Raw genomic sequence first — 17,870 nt, forward strand, 5'->3', positions numbered from 1 at the left:
TGAGTTTTTATGGCTATAATTGCTGAAAAGGATCTAGTTATTTGTTGGTTTGTGCTGTTTATTTGAGGTTTGTTTTTTTTTGGGTTTATTTGTTTTTCGTATTTTTATGTTATTTATTATCAACTTTATTTGAATGTATATGTTTGAATTGTATATGTTTGAATGTATTAGAAACTTTTAAAAACAACTTAGTCAGATTTAGTTGTAAGCTTACTTTTTTTTATTATATTTTAATGATATACCCTGTTGATTATAATTGTTGGAACGGATATTGTTGTTGGGACGGCTTTAAACTGACAGCGGATTGTTGATGTTCGAATGAGTTCGAATATTGATCTATGATTTCGAATAATGATAGGTGCCATCAATGCCCACTAGATGGCGTATAGAATAGATCGTGGAAAAGGGAATAGATCGTGGAAAAGAGAGGGAAATCAGTTAGAAGAAACCAACCAGCTCTCCGAAAAAAGGGACAAAATCGCGGTTAAGGTCAGAGAGGTCAAACCGATTTAAGCGCGCTAAAAACACTTAACGAGTCCATTCGCAAAGGAGAAGCCAAGACGTTTTTTAAGCTTAACACAAATAAACAAGTCTCGCTACAAAAAGCTTGGTTTTCGTGATTATTATATTAAATAAACCCCTTTGCAAAAGCGATCGTCGCAACATTCTTAAAAAACTTCTTGAAAGTTCAAAGTCTACGCGTAAAGTGCCCGCGAGTTAAGTTAAGTTAAGTGACAAGATGCCCGCGACTAAGAGTGATTGTGTGAAGTGCAGTTTACCCAACGATATCGATGATATGGTGCAGTGCCAGGAGTGTAAGAAATGGTGTCACTTCAATTGTGCTGGAGTGGGAGAAAGCGTCTCAGAAGCTTTCTGGGTGTGCGACAAGTGCGCGGAACAAGGGCCAAAAACGTCAATGAAGACACGGCGCCCTAAGAGCGAAAAAGCGATGGCGGTTGCAAAGGCAAGCCAGCAGCCCGATCTCCCGGAAGGGAAGCAACAATCGGAAGCGACGCCTGGTATTAGCAAGGAACTGCCCGCTAAGCCTCTTCCTAGCCCGAACACTGCAAAGAGCCATCCGGAAAACCCCACTCCAACCAGGCAAGGAAGTGTCGCTTCCTCCCGACTATCGGCACAGTTGGCGCTGAAACGCTTAGAGAAGGAGCAGGAGATGCAGAAACAGATCTTGCTGGCTGAAAAGGAAAAAATGGAAGCGGGAATTCGTGCGAAGATGGCCGAAATGGAGCTACAACACGAAACGCAACTTAATGCATTGAAAGACGAGATAGAAAATCTGTCAATCTACTCGGCAGACTCCAAAACAAATAGGACAGCCGAGTGGGTCAAGCACCAAAATCGGCAAGTCATGGAAGCCACCCCCGAACAGAGCCGAAGAACCGAGCCTCCATCGCAACCCATTTTGCCAGCAATAATGTCCACCCCGGTCGCGACACACTCACGAACGGCCGAATTAAGTATCGCACGCGAAATGTACCCCAAAAAACTACCCATATTTTCAGGGTGTGCAAATGAATGGTCCATCTTTCTCAACTGCTACCAAGAGTCGACCAAAGCCTGCGGGTATACTGATGGCGAAAATACCATCAGATTAACTGAGTGTTTAAGGGGCCCCGCTCGAGATGCCGTGCAGTCCAAACTAAGGTTGCCAAATGCCGCTCCGCTCATAATTAAACGGTTGGAAAAACTGTTCGGAAAACCAGCCCAGCTCGTGCGACAACTCACGGAACGTGTTCGCAGATTGGACCCCCCCAAGCCAGAGCAGTTGAACAATCTTATTACGTTCGGCTTGGAAGTCATTAATTTGTGCGATCACCTGACTCTGAGCAACCTGACTGGCTATTTTAACAACCCGGAACTTTTGGCGGATTTGGTGGATAAATTACCTGCAACAAGGAAACTTGAGTGGTCTAGGTACAAAAACAAATATTCCGAACCAACGCTAAAGGAGTTCGGCGAATTCATAGAGACGCTGGTAGACGATGCATGCGACGTCACCACTTACGTTCCTCCTAGAGCAGATCAAACGAGATCAAGAAGCTTCCACTCCCACTTGCACGTGCAACACTCCGACCCAGAACCGCCTGCACATACGTCACACACTTCGCGACAAGTCATTATAAAATGCCTGGTATGCGCTACGCCGGGACATGCCGCCAAGCATTGCGAAACGCTCAAGAGAATGACCGTGGACGAACGGTGGGAAAGCGTAACGCAATTACAACTTTGCTCGACGTGCCTGAACAGACATGGTACGAAACCGTGTCGATCACGATTCACATGTCGGGTGCCAGGATGCGGCGAAAGACACCACACTCTGCTACACCGAGATAGAGAATCACCTAAGGGCGTGCACTACCAAGCTCATCACTACATCAAGCAGCCGGCGATTTTCCGCATCGTGCCAGTTACGGTGTACCACGGCCGGCGCGCCATCGACACCGTCGCCTTTCTTGATGAGGGATCAGCCATCACCCTGGTGGAAGCCGAATTGGCCTCGAAGTTGGGACTTGACGGAGAGGTAGAACCACTAGAGCTCTGCTGGACAGCCAACGTAACCCGGAAGGAAGAAGAGTCCCGCCGCGTCAGTTTCCAGATATCTGCGAGAGGAGAGGGGCGGCGCTACGACATAGCGGCCGCCCGCACCGTCAAAGAGCTAAGTTTGCCGTCTAACAACATTAAATACGACGCACTGATAAGTTCCTTTACACACTTACAGCACCTTCCGATGACGTCCCTGGCTAACGCGAAGCCGACCATCCTGATCGGACTGCGAGACATGCAGTTGATGCGACCGCTCGAAACACGGTTTGGCCTACCCCATGAGCCCGTCGCAGTAAGGAGTGCCCTCGGCTGGGCCATCTACGGACCAACCGACGCGCGTGCTGAAAGGATGACCCTAGGAGTACACCAAACACCCCGACAGGAGGAGGAGAGCTTCTGCGAAGACATTCGCGATGAAGGAACGAGCAACGACACACCAACTGAAAAGCCCCACTCGAACTCCCGCGAAACCCACCGCGATGAGGGAGCGCGTGAGGGCGTGCTGGAGGACGTTGCCGTACCACGACAATCGGTGAGCGAACCACATAATCAAGTAGCACTACAATTAGCAGTAGATAAGTTTTCCCGCGTTAAACCTCGCGAAGAGGGAAATGATAGAGCGATTGCAGATAGGGAGCTCAACGAGCTACTGCGACAATTATTTGTGCTAGATGATGTAGGGACTTATGCCGGACCGATTCCAGAACCCACTGACGTGGCAAGAGCGAAAACCATCTTGCAAAACACGTCATTCAAAACAAACGGTAGATTCACTACTGGACTACTATGGAAGAGCGATGAATTTCGGTTTCCAGATAGTAAGCCCATGGCCTTCAAGCGACTGCTCGCCTTGGAAAGGAAACTGGATAAAGATCCCGAACTCAAAATAGAAGTCCATAATCAAATCCGAGACTACGTGAAAAAGGGATTTGCTCATGTTGCCACACCCCAGGAATTGGGACTAGCAAATCAAGACAGAGTGTGGTATCTCCCCTTGAATGTCGTGTCCCATCCCAAGAAACCCACTAAAAAACGACTGATTTGGGACGCCGCCGCAAAAGTAGAAGGAGTGTCTTTGAATTCGCAACTACTAAAAGGCCCAGATCTACTAGTCGAATTGCCAGGAGTACTGAGCATATTTAGGCAACGACGAATTGCCTTTGGTGGAGACATCGAAAAAATGTTCCATCAAATTCGAATACGGATAGAAGACACACACAGTCAAAGATTCTTATTCCGATTCGAGAAAAACCAAGACCCAGACGTCTATCTCATGGACGTAGCTACATTTGGGGCAACGTGTTCTCCATGCTCGGCCCAATATATCATGCACCGTAATGCCGATGAACATGCGAAGGAATACCCGATTGCGGCAGCTGCCATAAAACGTTCCACCTACATGGACGATTACTTCGACAGCTGCGATACGAAAGAAGAAGCAATCGAGCGCGCTGAACAAGTAAAGTGCATTCACGCCCAAGCAGGACTGAATATGCGAAACTGGGTGAGCAACGACCACACTCTTGTAGAGCGCTTGCAAGAAAACCAAAACAGCCAAACTCTAATAACCTTCAAACCCGCTGATAACGATAGCGAAACAAGAGTACTTGGAATGGTTTGGGATCCAATCAGTGATGTTTTCCAATTTCCCTCATCATGGCACAAAGAACTAATTCCTTATGTGGTTGAAGAAAAAAGACCCACGAAACGAATTGCGTTGAGAGCGATAATGAGCATTTTCGACCCTCTTGGAGTACTAGCCCCCACTCTGATTCACGGACGCTTGCTGATGCAAGATCTGTGGCGAAGCCGAATCGACTGGGACGAGCAAGTGGGAGACGAAGAACTGACTAAATGGAGAAACTGGATAGCCATACTTCCCAGTATTTACAAAGTAAAAATACCGCGTTGGTACTTCAAAGGTGCATGCTCGACTACACAAGAACCAGTGCAATTGCATGTATTTACGGATGCAAGCGAGCAGGCTTACGGATGCGTGGCGTATCTTAGATTGACAGAGAGCAAGTCTATTCGCTGTGCGTTGGTGATGTCCAGAAGCAAAGTGGCACCCCTTAAACATTTGTCCGTACCCAGGCTTGAACTGCAAGCAGCCCTTCTAGGATCAAGACTGATGAAAACTGTCAGTGAAAATCACGACATAAATATAACAGAAAAGTATATACATACTGACTCTGAAGTCGTTCTTGCCTGGATTCGATCACCCCCTAGGGAATATAAACAATACATAGCACACCGAGTCGGAGAGATTCGAACCTTGACAGACACAGCTAACTGGAGATACGTCCCCTCTAAAGAGAATCCAGCAGATTGTCTGACGAAATGGAATAAAGACACGGAAATAGGAGCGGAAGGGCGATGGCTCAACGGTCCTTCTTTCCTCTACCATCCTAAAGAGTGTTGGCCTGAACAAAAACCAATTCGCACAACAACAATAGAAAGAAGGGTCCCCCTACTTGCACATTCCATTACGCCTTCGGATCTACCGCTCATTGATATCACCCGAATCTCGAAATGGAATGTACTATTACGCACTGTAGCTAAAGTCTGCAGGTTTATAACAAATTGTAAACTGAAACTGATTGGTAAACCCATAAAGACACTCGAAGCTACCGAGAAACAGGCTCAGATCATTAAATGCAAAATGCAACATGAGTTAGAACCACTACAATCCGAAGAACTTCAACGCGCTGAAAAGCTTCTGATACAGCTAGCACAGAACGATTGCTTTAGAAAAGAGCTCGAAGTCCTCCAGAAAGAAGCAGGGGCCGAAAACAAACAAATGGTCGAAAAATCAAGCCCTCTGTACAGCATTGACCCGTTTGTAGACGAAAACGGGATTCTACGTGTAGATGGGCGAACCGCGAATGCAAGCAATATTCCCTACGACACAAGGTTCCCAATCATTTTACCCTCCTCACACCGCACGACAGAACTGCTCCTGCGACACTACCACGGGCAATATGGGCATGCGAATCGGGAAACCGTGGTGAATGAAGTCCGACAGCGGTACTATATTCCATCCTTAAGAGCAGTAGTTGATAGAGTGAGGAAAACATGCCAATACTGCAAAATAAAAAAGTGTAAGTCACAAAATCCTCGAATGGCTCCGCTACCGGAGCAACGACTTACCCCCTTCTTGCGCCCATTCACAAACGTAGGAGTTGACTATTTGGGGCCAATAGACATCATAAATGCGCGACGGCACGAGAAACGATATGTGGCCGTTTTCACTTGCCTTGTGACACGAGCAGTCCATCTCGAGGTCGCTTACAGCCTCTCTACCGAGTCCTGCATAATGGCCATCAAAAGATTTGTCTGTCGCAGAGGGCCACCGGCGGAGATTTACTCCGACAATGGAACCAATTTTCAAGGCGCCAGCAACGAACTGAAAAGACAGATGAAAGAACTGAACCTTACCTGTGCAGCCACCTTTACAGACACTCACACGAAGTGGATCTTCAACCCCCCTTCCGCGCCACACATGGGTGGAGTTTGGGAACGACTGGTCCGAAGCGTTAAAGAAGGATTAAACGGGTTGAATGATGGCAGAAAGTTGAATGACGAAATACTCGTTACCGTGTTGACAGACGTGGAATACCTGATCAATTCTCGGCCACTAACTTATATGCCACAAACTTCATCGGATAGGGAAGCACTAACCCCTAACCATTTCCTTCTAGGCAACTCGGCAGGAAGAAAACAAACACTTCGCACAACACCAGAACTAGCGAACGCGCTAAGAAGTAGCTACCAACGAGCGATTGTCCTAGCAGAGGCCATGTGGGATCGATGGCTGAAGGAATATATACCGACCCTAAACCGCCGCAGTAAATGGTTGGAGCCATGTAAACCACTAAAACCAGGAGACCTGGTTTTCATCACAGAGGGTGCAAGGAAGGAATGGCTGAGAGCAATCGTACTGGAAACATACCCGGGCACGGATGGCACAGTAAGGCAAGCACTGGTACGTACAACTACGGGGAAGGAACTAAAACGTCCGGCAGTAAAACTAGCGTTGATCGATGTTGAAGTGAAAGATGGGGAAAACATAGACGAGCAAAATAAGCCGAAAATACCAATGCAAACTAGTAGGATATGAGTGAACAGCAACAACGTGCAGGCAGATGTGTTCACGCGGTGGGGAATGTTGGAACGGATATTGTTGTTGGGACGGCTTTAAACTGACAGCGGATTGTTGATGTTCGAATGAGTTCGAATATTGATCTATGATTTCGAATAATGATAGGTGCCATCAATGCCCACTAGATGGCGTATAGAATAGATCGTGGAAAAGGGAATAGATCGTGGAAAAGAGAGGGAAATCAGTTAGAAGAAACCAACCAGCTCTCCGAAAAAAGGGACAAAATCGCGGTTAAGGTCAGAGAGGTCAAACCGATTTAAGCGCGCTAAAAACACTTAACGAGTCCATTCGCAAAGGAGAAGCCAAGACGTTTTTTAAGCTTAACACAAATAAACAAGTCTCGCTACAAAAAGCTTGGTTTTCGTGATTATTATATTAAATAAACCCCTTTGCAAAAGCGATCGTCGCAACAATAATAATTCTGAAAATTTCAGATAGTTGTTTTTTTCATATTAGGCCATGTGATAAAGAAAAAATATCTCCAAAACTCCAATAATCTTCAATAATTGCTAATTATGATAAAAGTAACAAAAACAATACAACAATATAATAAAATAACCCAAAAAATGTAAATGTGTCTTTATAGTCCGTAGCAAAAGTGTAACTGCCATCATCTTACCGATGCGATGTTTTATCTCGATCGCGATGTTAAACCTTTTCCCCTTCACTGTACGAATTAAATGTTTTTGCACACTTCTCCACAATAAACACGTGTTTATTTTGTTTATTTTTCTTTTCCTCCACCATGCTAATCAAACAGAGGCAGCAATTTGAGCCATGCCCCCTTCTACGCCAGAGAAAAAAACCCCGTGTCCCATCTATTTGGCTAGCCTTTCTTTTGCCTTGCTGTTTTTGGCCACTTGTATCGGAAGATGCTGGCGCAAAAACACGAATCGAAACACAAACCCCGACCCCAAAGCAAAGGATCGAAAGGAAAGAAGAAGAACAACACCAACAAAAACAACCACCACCCGATTTGGCCCAATTACATTGACATGATTTTTGGCATCGACTGCCGCTTGCAATCGCAACTCACATCGCCCGCACGGCCATTAAAGCTGGCCTAGACGCCAAAGTTCAGCCGATTGAGGCTTCCCGTCATTTCGTTCCATCCTGGTCGTTTCGTTTGCCTTGCTTCAATTACGGCTCGGTACGCGCTCGTGGGTTTGTGCTTGTCGTACATTTCGTCAGCTTGTGAGGGCGTCTGGGGTTTGCGATGTTTTTTTTTCGAGTGTCTTTCTTTCTGTTCCTCCGACCGATCATTCCCTTACTTTCGAGGCTAATGAAACGTTTCCGTTTTGAGCTTGTGGGGCAGCAGCAGCAGCAGCAGCAGTAGCGATTGCACCGATTTCAGTGGGAGGAGTTTAACGGCATCATTTCGGTGGTCACTTCCTGGAGGGGTTTGAAGTGAAGTGTTAAAATATGCGTATTTACTGCCCTCGCCCGGGGGAGCGAGAGATTGGTGAGGGTTAGTCGCTGGTTTGAAAGGGCCGTAAGAACATAGGCCAGTTCGTTTGAAGAAAAGAAGGTACATGGGGCTGGGCAGATCCACTGTGTAACCCAATTCCAAGTGAAGTGTCGATGGAGAACGTGCTGTTACGGTGGTGAAATGACAGGGCAGTGGTAGTAATGTTCTTGAGAATGGACTTGTCATGCCATTTAAGTTTAGGGGCGTTAATAGCGCTTTAATCTCATACCGTGGTGAATAAGTCATTACTGAGGTTTTGGAATCATTTGCTGGGATGAGAAGAAATATAAATGAAATTCAGCTTGCTGAGAAAGATACTCGATCTCGATTTAATCTACAACGAATACTTTAAAGAACTGTTTTGCATTTATAAATGTTTTGCATAAATTTTTGAATTATGTTACCAATGTTTTGTTATGTTATGTTACCAATGCAAGTTTTAAATAATGTGTTAGTTTATTTAAATGATTTATTATTAACTTTTTCACATCATATCAATTTATACGAGGAAACTATTTGGACAGTGAACTGTTAAAGATCAATCGAATTATTCAGGATTGGTGAAAAGACACTAGCAATATTGCAAATAACACAAATAACAACAAAACAATGGCATAACACTGAAAGCTAAAGAAAAAAACATTCGTTTCTGGTAATTATCCCAACACTAAACAAAACAAAAAAGCTCATCACAGCATGAACATAATTACGCCACCCGCTGGAAGTGCGTGGGACTGATGGGCTCAACTTTACAGGAAATAATCACCCGTGACGTACCGTGCTCAATGTGGTTTCTTTCACATGAACCATCTTTCCGCCGCCATTATTAATCGGTTCGGCATTAGTGCGGGCGAAAAACAGCCCTTGTTGGCTCGATTTGGCTCCGCCAGCCAGCACCCAGCCTAAACGCTGCCAATTAATCATGCCATTAACGACGACAATGCCTGCCACGTGGAACCGCACTGCGCACGTGGTTGCGCAAGTGCCTGATGCTCATCCCTCGCGCTCGAAGGCGGAACGGTACTTTTCCCCATTTTTCCGGCACGTTCTTTTTTTTTTCATCTTCCCTCGTAAGGTGACACTGCGGGAGGGCTAATGCGGATGGAAACGATCAATTGGCTTCTCGTTAGATATCCACACACGTGCACAGACACGCATTCACGCACATACACACACGATGGACCATATTGATCAAAATTGAAATTTTCTCCTCATTAGGGAAAAGACGCCGACGCAACACGAAATGATACCGGATGATGGGCGGTGTTGTGTTTAGCGATTTTGTTTATTATTTTTGTGCCATATTTTCGCTACCGGGTGTATTATAAAAACTAGAAATAAATTAGAAATCTTCGCTCGCCTATCTCCCCTATTTTGTACGCATCCAGTCGCCTTGCGTCTAGAGGACTTCTTAGTCTAGTGAAGGGTGAGCAATGCAGCTGGGACGTTCGGTTGCGTCTCGGATGCATTGGACAGAAGCGACAGGTTGCTGTGGCTGGCCTAGCAAATGCCCGACTTTTTGATCGAAACTCCTGTGGAAAAAAAAGAAAGGGTAAAGAAAAACAGTTAATGGATTGTTAGGCAAGCATTTCTGGCTTTCCGGCACTTCCCGCTGGCACTCCTCCATATGGCTCATTAGGCTTAGACGTGGAAACGGTTTCAGTGTCGTTCAAATTATGTGTGGAATTATGTGTGCGCATAGTTTCATTTCACTTTCAAATGCTGATACGATCAGTGTTTTGGGATCATTTAGGGGGGAAAAGTGATGGGTTTTATGATGCTCGTTAATGGTCTTCTAGCTAGACGTAGAGTTGGAGGTAGAGGGATAAGTAAGCTTGAACGACACTTTTGGAAAAGTTTGAAAGAAACGATAGGTATTTCAACTTTAGACTATTTTGGAGTCTTGCGGTCCCTTGATTCGTCTCTTCAAACCGTGCAAAATTTGTTTAAAATTATGAGTATCAATAAGTTCGAAATGTTTTGATGTCAGATATTGTCACTGTTAGTGATTAGGCAATCTTATATTGAAGAGCCACAGTCGATACAAGATCGTTTTTGTAAGCCTAACTAATCATGCCAATTCTTATGTAATAAGTTCTGCTTCAAGAGTTTTTTAAGAGAAGCTCTGACACTATGGAAAAAAAGTCTGCCTTACGCTATCATTTATCGCGGTCCCCTAATAAAGTCGTCAAAGCTAAAGAAGGAAGAACTAACTAAGCTAAATGGAGCGGGCCCGCGGTACAGTCGTCAACTCGTACGACATAATAAAATGCTCATCATAGGTGCAAGCCTCATATGGACCGTCCCTTCGTAGCCAGACGAAGAAAACGAAGAAGAAGAAGAAGACAAATAAGCAGAAGAAATTGGTAATGAACAAGATGAGACAACTTGTCGGAAGTGGTTTGCTTGGTTAAAAAATCGTAATTTTGATTTAAAAGACGAAGAATGTTCCAGGGCACCGCGAGAAAGTGAGGATATCCTACAACTAAAGGTGGTGCTCGGTAATGATCCTATACAAAGACATCAGGAGCTTCCAAGTACACCTGGAGTATCTCAGAAAATTTGGCATCTACTAAAACCAATTGAAAAGATCCGAAAGGTGGACTGAACTGAATCTAACAGGCGACGAACACCGCCAGTTGTGGCCAACATTAAATTATTATAAAATAATCATTTTTCACCTAAAAAAGAAGTTCGATTAGATAACGGCAAAACCTTATCGATGCTCCTTATAATAAACATACAGCAATAGGCCCAAGTGTGTGTTTTTAGAACAGAAAATGGAAACAGTCACAGCACCAATCGGGCTTAGGTCACGCAAAGCAGACAATTACGGCGTTTAGAAAGCATAAGATCAAGGCGAGCATGTAAACCGTTTACACGATCTAATGATCGCGATAATCATCAAAACTGGCCGTTGCAAAACAGCACCATCGTACAACACGCTCCACACTTACTGGGCTTTGCTCCGCACCGGTTGGCGCACTCCAGTTTGTACTCGTTGTGGTAGGTGGTGTGGTCCGTACCGCACACCGGATTGTACTGCGACAGCGTGAGACAGTTCGACATGCAGCCGTAGAAGGCCCTCGATCGTGGCGCCGGCTTGCTGTCGGTCACTTCCGCCGAAAGCTCGGCAAGCGGACGTACCGCTACCGGTTGGGCTGGTCGGCTTTGCTCCACCGCGTTCTCCCGCCAGTCGGTGTTGGTTTCGAGGGCGAATGCTGAACTGGCCGCCGGTCGATTCCGCGCTGAAGGGATTGATTATAATAGACAGATCGGAACGGGGTAGATTAGAGCAGCGTTTGTCTTAAAGCAGCGGTTTTTTTTTGTTGTTGTGGGGGGTAGGTAGCTTACCGAATTTCTTGCCTAGCGCGAACGTAAGTGGAGCCCGCTGGAGCCACGGACTCTGGCGACGAACCCGCCCTGCAATGACATCGGCTCGGCTCGGTTCGGCTAGGGCTAGCAGCAGCAGTGCCAGGCAGCTTACTGTGGGGAAGGAAATTAAACAACAGTGCAATGGGTTAGTGGAGGGAGAGGTGGTTTGGATTTGAAGGGCTATAATTCCACCCCGACACCGTTAGCTTCCCGCAGAACAACGGTGGGAGCGCGCTTTCGAAGCATTATTGCATCGGATTATTGCACCGTTTTGGACCGGCCTGACGTATAATAATGATGGTCCCGCGCGGTCAGTTTTCCATCACTAGGTCATCATTAGCAAACCGGTGGCACGCAGACGCAGGGAAGCAGCAACGACCAACGGCATTGTGGCCCTCGCATAATGATAGCCAGCCACCAGGCTGAAATCAAACGCGAGCCCAAAAATCAATCGGCCCCGTGCGATCAAACTTCCAGCGATGACCTCCACCGAGTAACACACAAACGGACGATGGCCGTTTATGATGAGCGCGTTGAGCGCGGGACATTGACTTGCGGGCGCGCGATGGCTCTGACGTGCCGTGACGCGGCTGGTTCCTTGAACTTGAACGTTTTGGGGGCTTGTTTTTCCGCTTGGAAGCGTTTTTAATTGGATTTTGTGCAGCGCAGGGGTTTGAAAACATTCAGTTCGATCGTGTTTGGCTCAGGTTGATCGTAAAGATCGCGAATTGTTGCGAAAATGAGCCGCAGAAAAGGAAGTGCGGTCCATTCGGAACCGGATTTTGTTGTGTAACGGAATGAGCTCTGCTGGAAAAGGTCATTCCGAGTGGAATGATGGGGTGATGGGTTGGATCGGAGCCAGAGGTGCGAAATAGTTATGAGATGGCAATAAATTCTGCCAAAAACTAACGGTCGAAATGGGTGAAACTCGGACTCGGTTGCATAATGGAAAACGGACGAAGCTGATTGATGTTGTTATATGATGCGCAAAGTGGAAGGTTTTGATGAAGAATATTGTTATCATAAAGGACGAATTGTAATGATAAATGTTACATATGAAGGCATATTACAACTTTAATGAAGGCAGCATGGTTGAAGCGTTTAATTTTGCTTTCATACCCAAAATTGATATCTGCGATGTTCCCTAATCTGTTCGCGCTCGCCGTTGCGTGAAATATGGCTCGATTTGGTTCACAATCGAAAACAAACCTCATCCACTTTCGGCATGCCTTGGCAAGTTTCTTCACCTTTTTTTTTTGCCACCCAAAACCATATCGGCTACGCATGGGAATCGTTTGGATGGAAATTTTTCCAAGCTCGATCAGATAAAAATGCCCCGAAAAGAGAAATCCTTCCTCATGGAAATGATGCGGCTTTCGAGCGCCGGGGACGGGACGAGATTCGGACTGCTGTCGATTTTGTGAGGCTTTTCTTCCACACACACACATTTCCCCTCCACATTCAACCAAACTTCCACACAAATGCACACGATCTGGCTGAATCTGTTCGGCTTAGTTGTGTTTGGGGTAGGGGCGCTGGAGCTTTTTTTCCTTCCCTCTCTATTCATCTCTCTCTCTCTCTCTCTCTCTCTCTCTCTCTCTCTCTCTGTTTTATTTACTGACAGCCAGTGTACAGCGCGGTCCGCGTACAGGGCAAAGTGGAAGACGAATTCAATTAGCCTCAAATCAAAAGCAGATCACGTTCGGTAATTATTTGCCAGCGATTATCGGCGGGTGTCCATTTGATGGAAATGTGCAAATCTGTGGTGAAAACATGCAACACTAGCATACAACAAAAAAAAAAACACACACACACACACATACAAACAGACAGAAGCATACGAAACTCCAACACAGCAACTGCTAACATGAGCTGGTTTTCAAGTGGTGCGATGTGTTAGATGAAGATTAATGAAGCCAGGTTCAGGTTAAATAGGCGAGATTTTTTACAGTCTCCAGACGACATTCGATGATTATGTTTATAGCTTTGTTTTCTCATCATGTTATGTCCAATTAACATAACTAAGAGGTCCTATGTTGGAATTTGTAAATGGGAGAGTCTTTGAGATCTGTTTGCGACGTGAACGACTTTGCAAGGCAGTATGAATATGAATGAGAATAAATGATTTAAAGTTAAAACAATTTATTGAAAGTTTATTTTGGAAATAGTTGAAACATATATATAATTCTATCCTTAACATACACGATGGAAAACGAATCTTATAGATTGTTTACTAAATCTAGTGTAAAGAGATATTATCTCATTGAACCAAAGTTTCTACACCATTGTCTTTGATGTGCTATTGAAGTGAGTACTTTATATTGCCATTGGAGGAATATTTCTGTTCCCTTCACGCCTCTTTTATCGCTATCAAGTCGTAACAGAGACACTTCCTTGACAAAAAGTCCTCAACACTTACTTTGTGGCGAACTCTAAATTGCGATCATAAAATCATCAACCAATCCCGACACAACAATCAATGTTAACCACACTCAGCTGATGAATCAATTTCCGGACCACTATGGTTCGTTTCCTCGGTGCATATGTGCCAAAACGAAAAGAAATAATAGAAAAACCGTGCACTCATTGCACACATTGCCACATGCAAATTTGAAAGCTCATCAACAAAGGCATCGCCAATGACGTCAGTGGGGCGAATCTTCTGGTTGCTTCGCAACAAGAGCAGAAGAAACCTTCTGCCATCGCTCGCATGCTGCTGCTGCTTCCGTTTGGCTTGCGGTGAAGGTGAAGAAGTTTTTCCACATTTCCATACAGCCTTCCATCTTGCACCTCTGGGGCTGTAGACCTTCGGACGGCGAGCGATTGCAAGCGAGCAAAGCAAGGCGCAAGCAGAGCGGCAAGCTCAAACAAAAACAACTCCCCACAGCATGACTCACCAAAGGACGCGTGCCGTATCCTTCGGTTGCGCTGGTATGTAATTGTGTGTGTGTGTGCGCTCGAGCATCCAGTTTGCATGGTGTGGTTTTTGTATGCATGTTTGTATTGACTACTGATGATGTTCAAACAGCTCCGCAGAGAGCTCGCGAAAGTAGCGCGAGGAGCGCTTTTGCCGATGCGTTGTTGCGCGTGATTGAACGCGCACGTGTGTAAGGGAAAGTGTATGTTTGTTTGGCAAATGGGGGAGCTTTTACGCAGCAATTTTGAGGATGCAAACATTGAGGTTTTTAAAGCTCAAGGAATATTAGATACTTAGTTTAAGGTTAGCACCAGCTGCAGCTTTCGTTTTTTCGTATCAGTAGACGGAAAAGAACATCCAATAAAACATTCACAATTCGCAGTAAGTCCTCTGAAGCTCACACGATGAACTTCGTACGGCTCATAATGATAAAATTTGAATTTTAAAAGGATGCTTAACATTTTACAACCATTTTTATTATCTTTCTGTTCTCTTGCTCGACGATTTTCTACCTCATTCTTGTGCTTTTCAATACAAAGCTATTTAAAATTAATATCACACCCAGTGGAATAATTCTTTGCAGTGTAATGCTCACTACCCTCTCCGCCAATCGACACCGTGCTTTTCCACCACGAAAGACTCAATCAACGGCAACACAACAGGCCGTTGTAAATGGGAGAGTCTTTGAGATCTGTTTGCGACGTGAACGACTTTGCAAGGCAGTATGAATATGAATGAGAATAAATGATTTAAAGTTAAAACAATTTATTGAAAGTTTATTTTGGAAATAGTTGAAACATATATATAATTCTATCCTTAACATACACGATGGAAAACGAATCTTATAGATTGTTTACTAAATCTAGTGTAAAGAGATATTATCTCATTGAACCAAAGTTTCTACACCATTGTCTTTGATGTGCTATTGAAGTGAGTACTTTATATTGCCATTGGAGGAATATTTCTGTTCCCTTCACGCCTCTTTTATCGCTATCAAGTCGTAACAGAGACACTTCCTTGACAAAAAGTCCTCAACACTTACTTTGTGGCGAACTCTAAATTGCGATCATAAAATCATCAACCAATCCCGACACAACAATCAATGTTAACCACACTCAGCTGATGAATCAATTTCCGGACCACTATGGTTCGTTTCCTCGGTGCATATGTGCCAAAACGAAAAGAAATAATAGAAAAACCGTGCACTCATTGCACACATTGCCACATGCAAATTTGAAAGCTCATCAACAAAGGCATCGCCAATGACGTCAGTGGGGCGAATCTTCTGGTTGCTTCGCAACAAGAGCAGAAGAAACCTTCTGCCATCGCTCGCATGCTGCTGCTGCTTCCGTTTGGCTTGCGGTGAAGGTGAAGAAGTTTTTCCACATTTCCATACAGCCTTCCATCTTGCACCTCTGGGGCTGTAGACCTTCGGACGGCGAGCGATTGCAAGCGAGCAAAGCAAGGCGCAAGCAGAGCGGCAAGCTCAAACAAAAACAACTCCCCACAGCATGACTCACCAAAGGACGCGTGCCGTATCCTTCGGTTGCGCTGGTATGTAATTGTGTGTGTGTGTGCGCTCGAGCATCCAGTTTGCATGGTGTGGTTTTTGTATGCATGTTTGTATTGACTACTGATGATGTTCAAACAGCTCCGCAGAGAGCTCGCGAAAGTAGCGCGAGGAGCGCTTTTGCCGATGCGTTGTTGCGCGTGATTGAACGCGCACGTGTGTAAGGGAAAGTGTATGTTTGTTTGGCAAATGGGGGAGCTTTTACGCAGCAATTTTGAGGATGCAAACATTGAGGTTTTTAAAGCTCAAGGAATATTAGATACTTAGTTTAAGGTTAGCACCAGCTGCAGCTTTCGTTTTTTCGTATCAGTAGACGGAAAAGAACATCCAATAAAACATTCACAATTCGCAGTAAGTCCTCTGAAGCTCACACGATGAACTTCGTACGGCTCATAATGATAAAATTTGAATTTTAAAAGGATGCTTAACATTTTACAACCATTTTTAATTATCTTTCTGTTCTCTTGCTCGACGATTTTCTACCTCATTCTTGTGCTTTTCAATACAAAGCTATTTAAAATTAATATCACACCCAGTGGAATAATTCTTTGCAGTGTAATGCTCACTACCCTCTCCGCCAATCGACACCGTGCTTTTCCACCACGAAAGACTCAATCAACGGCAACACAACAGGCGGCGAACCAGCGTTTAGCGCGCTGCACACGCGATACACTTCCGCGGTTTTACGACTCATTACAGGCGGTTGGGTACGAAACAACGCATCACGGATCACCAGCGCTACTCACCGACCAGCAACACTCCGACAACCGCAACACGTCCATTCCGTTCCATCGCGGATGTACCCTTGGATGCTTGGAAAATCCGTCCAATCTTTGCCTTCGCGAACCACTCGCAAACACCGTGTCGAATTGCAACTTTAGCTACACTCTGCTACGCGGGGGCCGACTAGTTCCGGATTCGGCAGTTGGGCTGTGTGTCGCAAGCGACTCGTCCGGAGCCAGCGAAGAATCGACGCTAACTGACCGCTTGGTTGAGTCCTGCACAGGCTCATGAAGGCTCGAAGTCGCGATCGGCGGTGATCGCGGTTGCGGTCTGCACGGTTCAAGGTGCAGCAAGAACGGGCGGGCTAGTGGTCGGGCAAGGGTGGGGGAAATGTTCTTGATGCCGTACGAATGGTGCTCGACCCGGGATTGAGGGGCAGTAGAGGGGGGAGGAAGAGAAAATCGGAAGTCCAATGTTTATTAGATTGAGTGGAAATACAAAATGCGCAAAGCTTCAGCAAATGGAGGGGATACTAAACCCAGGGTGGTATTAAAAGAGAGAAAGATTGGAGTTTTTTTTGCAGACAGTTTTGAACCGGTGTGACGCTTTGTGATGTAACAAATCATCCCTTGAGTGCTTTCTGCATGAGAATAATGTGTTGTTCGCGTTGCATCTCCGAATGATTTAATGGTAATTTATCTCTTAATCAGACGTTCTTCTCGCCGTACAAATTGATCCTTGAATTGATTGAGTAGATTAAACCAACCTGCCTTTACTTTCATCGGAGTCACTCGAGGGTTAACACAGAAAATAACGCTTCCACTTTTGGCTAATCAGAGGGGCCCGATTTCCAGTTAGCAACTAATTTACATTTCCGTAACTGACCATCCCCTACAGTTGTCCAACACTGTTTTTTGTAGAGATCTGAAGCCGGTTTCTTCCTGTCCGAATTGTCGCGAATCTGATAGCTAAACAGGTTCGGCAGCGTTACAATGTGTTAAAGTGTTTCTAGAACGATTCTAAGCTTTTGCCTGTCCCTGCGCTGGGTCAACAGAAATTGTGTTACCAAGCGTGCTGGGCATATTGAGACCAC

At 45.3% G+C, this 17,870-nt stretch overlaps 2 protein-coding genes across 2 annotated transcripts; one reads left to right on the top strand and one right to left on the bottom strand.

The window, feature by feature from the left end:
- The first annotated feature begins 220 nt into the window (after positions 1-220).
- Positions 221-7,426, top strand: LOC121593819. The gene is made up of 2 exons (XM_041916521.1): positions 221-3,094; positions 6,264-7,426. Exons 1-2 carry the CDS (start codon positions 740-742, stop codon positions 6,309-6,311), a joined length of 2,403 nt encoding a protein of 800 aa, XP_041772455.1. The 5' UTR covers positions 221-739; the 3' UTR covers positions 6,312-7,426.
- A 2,038-nt stretch (positions 7,427-9,464) lies between these two features.
- On the bottom strand, positions 9,465-17,057 carry LOC121592922. The gene is made up of 4 exons (XM_041914838.1): positions 16,801-17,057; positions 11,547-11,678; positions 11,150-11,440; positions 9,465-9,724 (listed from the first exon to the last, which is right to left on the bottom strand). The coding sequence occupies exons 1-4, from the start codon at positions 16,844-16,846 to the stop codon at positions 9,693-9,695; spliced, it is 501 nt and encodes a 166-aa protein (XP_041770772.1). The 5' UTR covers positions 16,847-17,057; the 3' UTR covers positions 9,465-9,692.
- Between the last annotated feature and the right edge of the window lie 813 nt (positions 17,058-17,870).

Source organism: Anopheles merus, chromosome 2L (genome assembly GCF_017562075.2).
Source record: "Anopheles merus strain MAF chromosome 2L, AmerM5.1, whole genome shotgun sequence".
Lineage (NCBI taxonomy): Eukaryota > Metazoa > Arthropoda > Insecta > Diptera > Culicidae > Anopheles > Anopheles merus.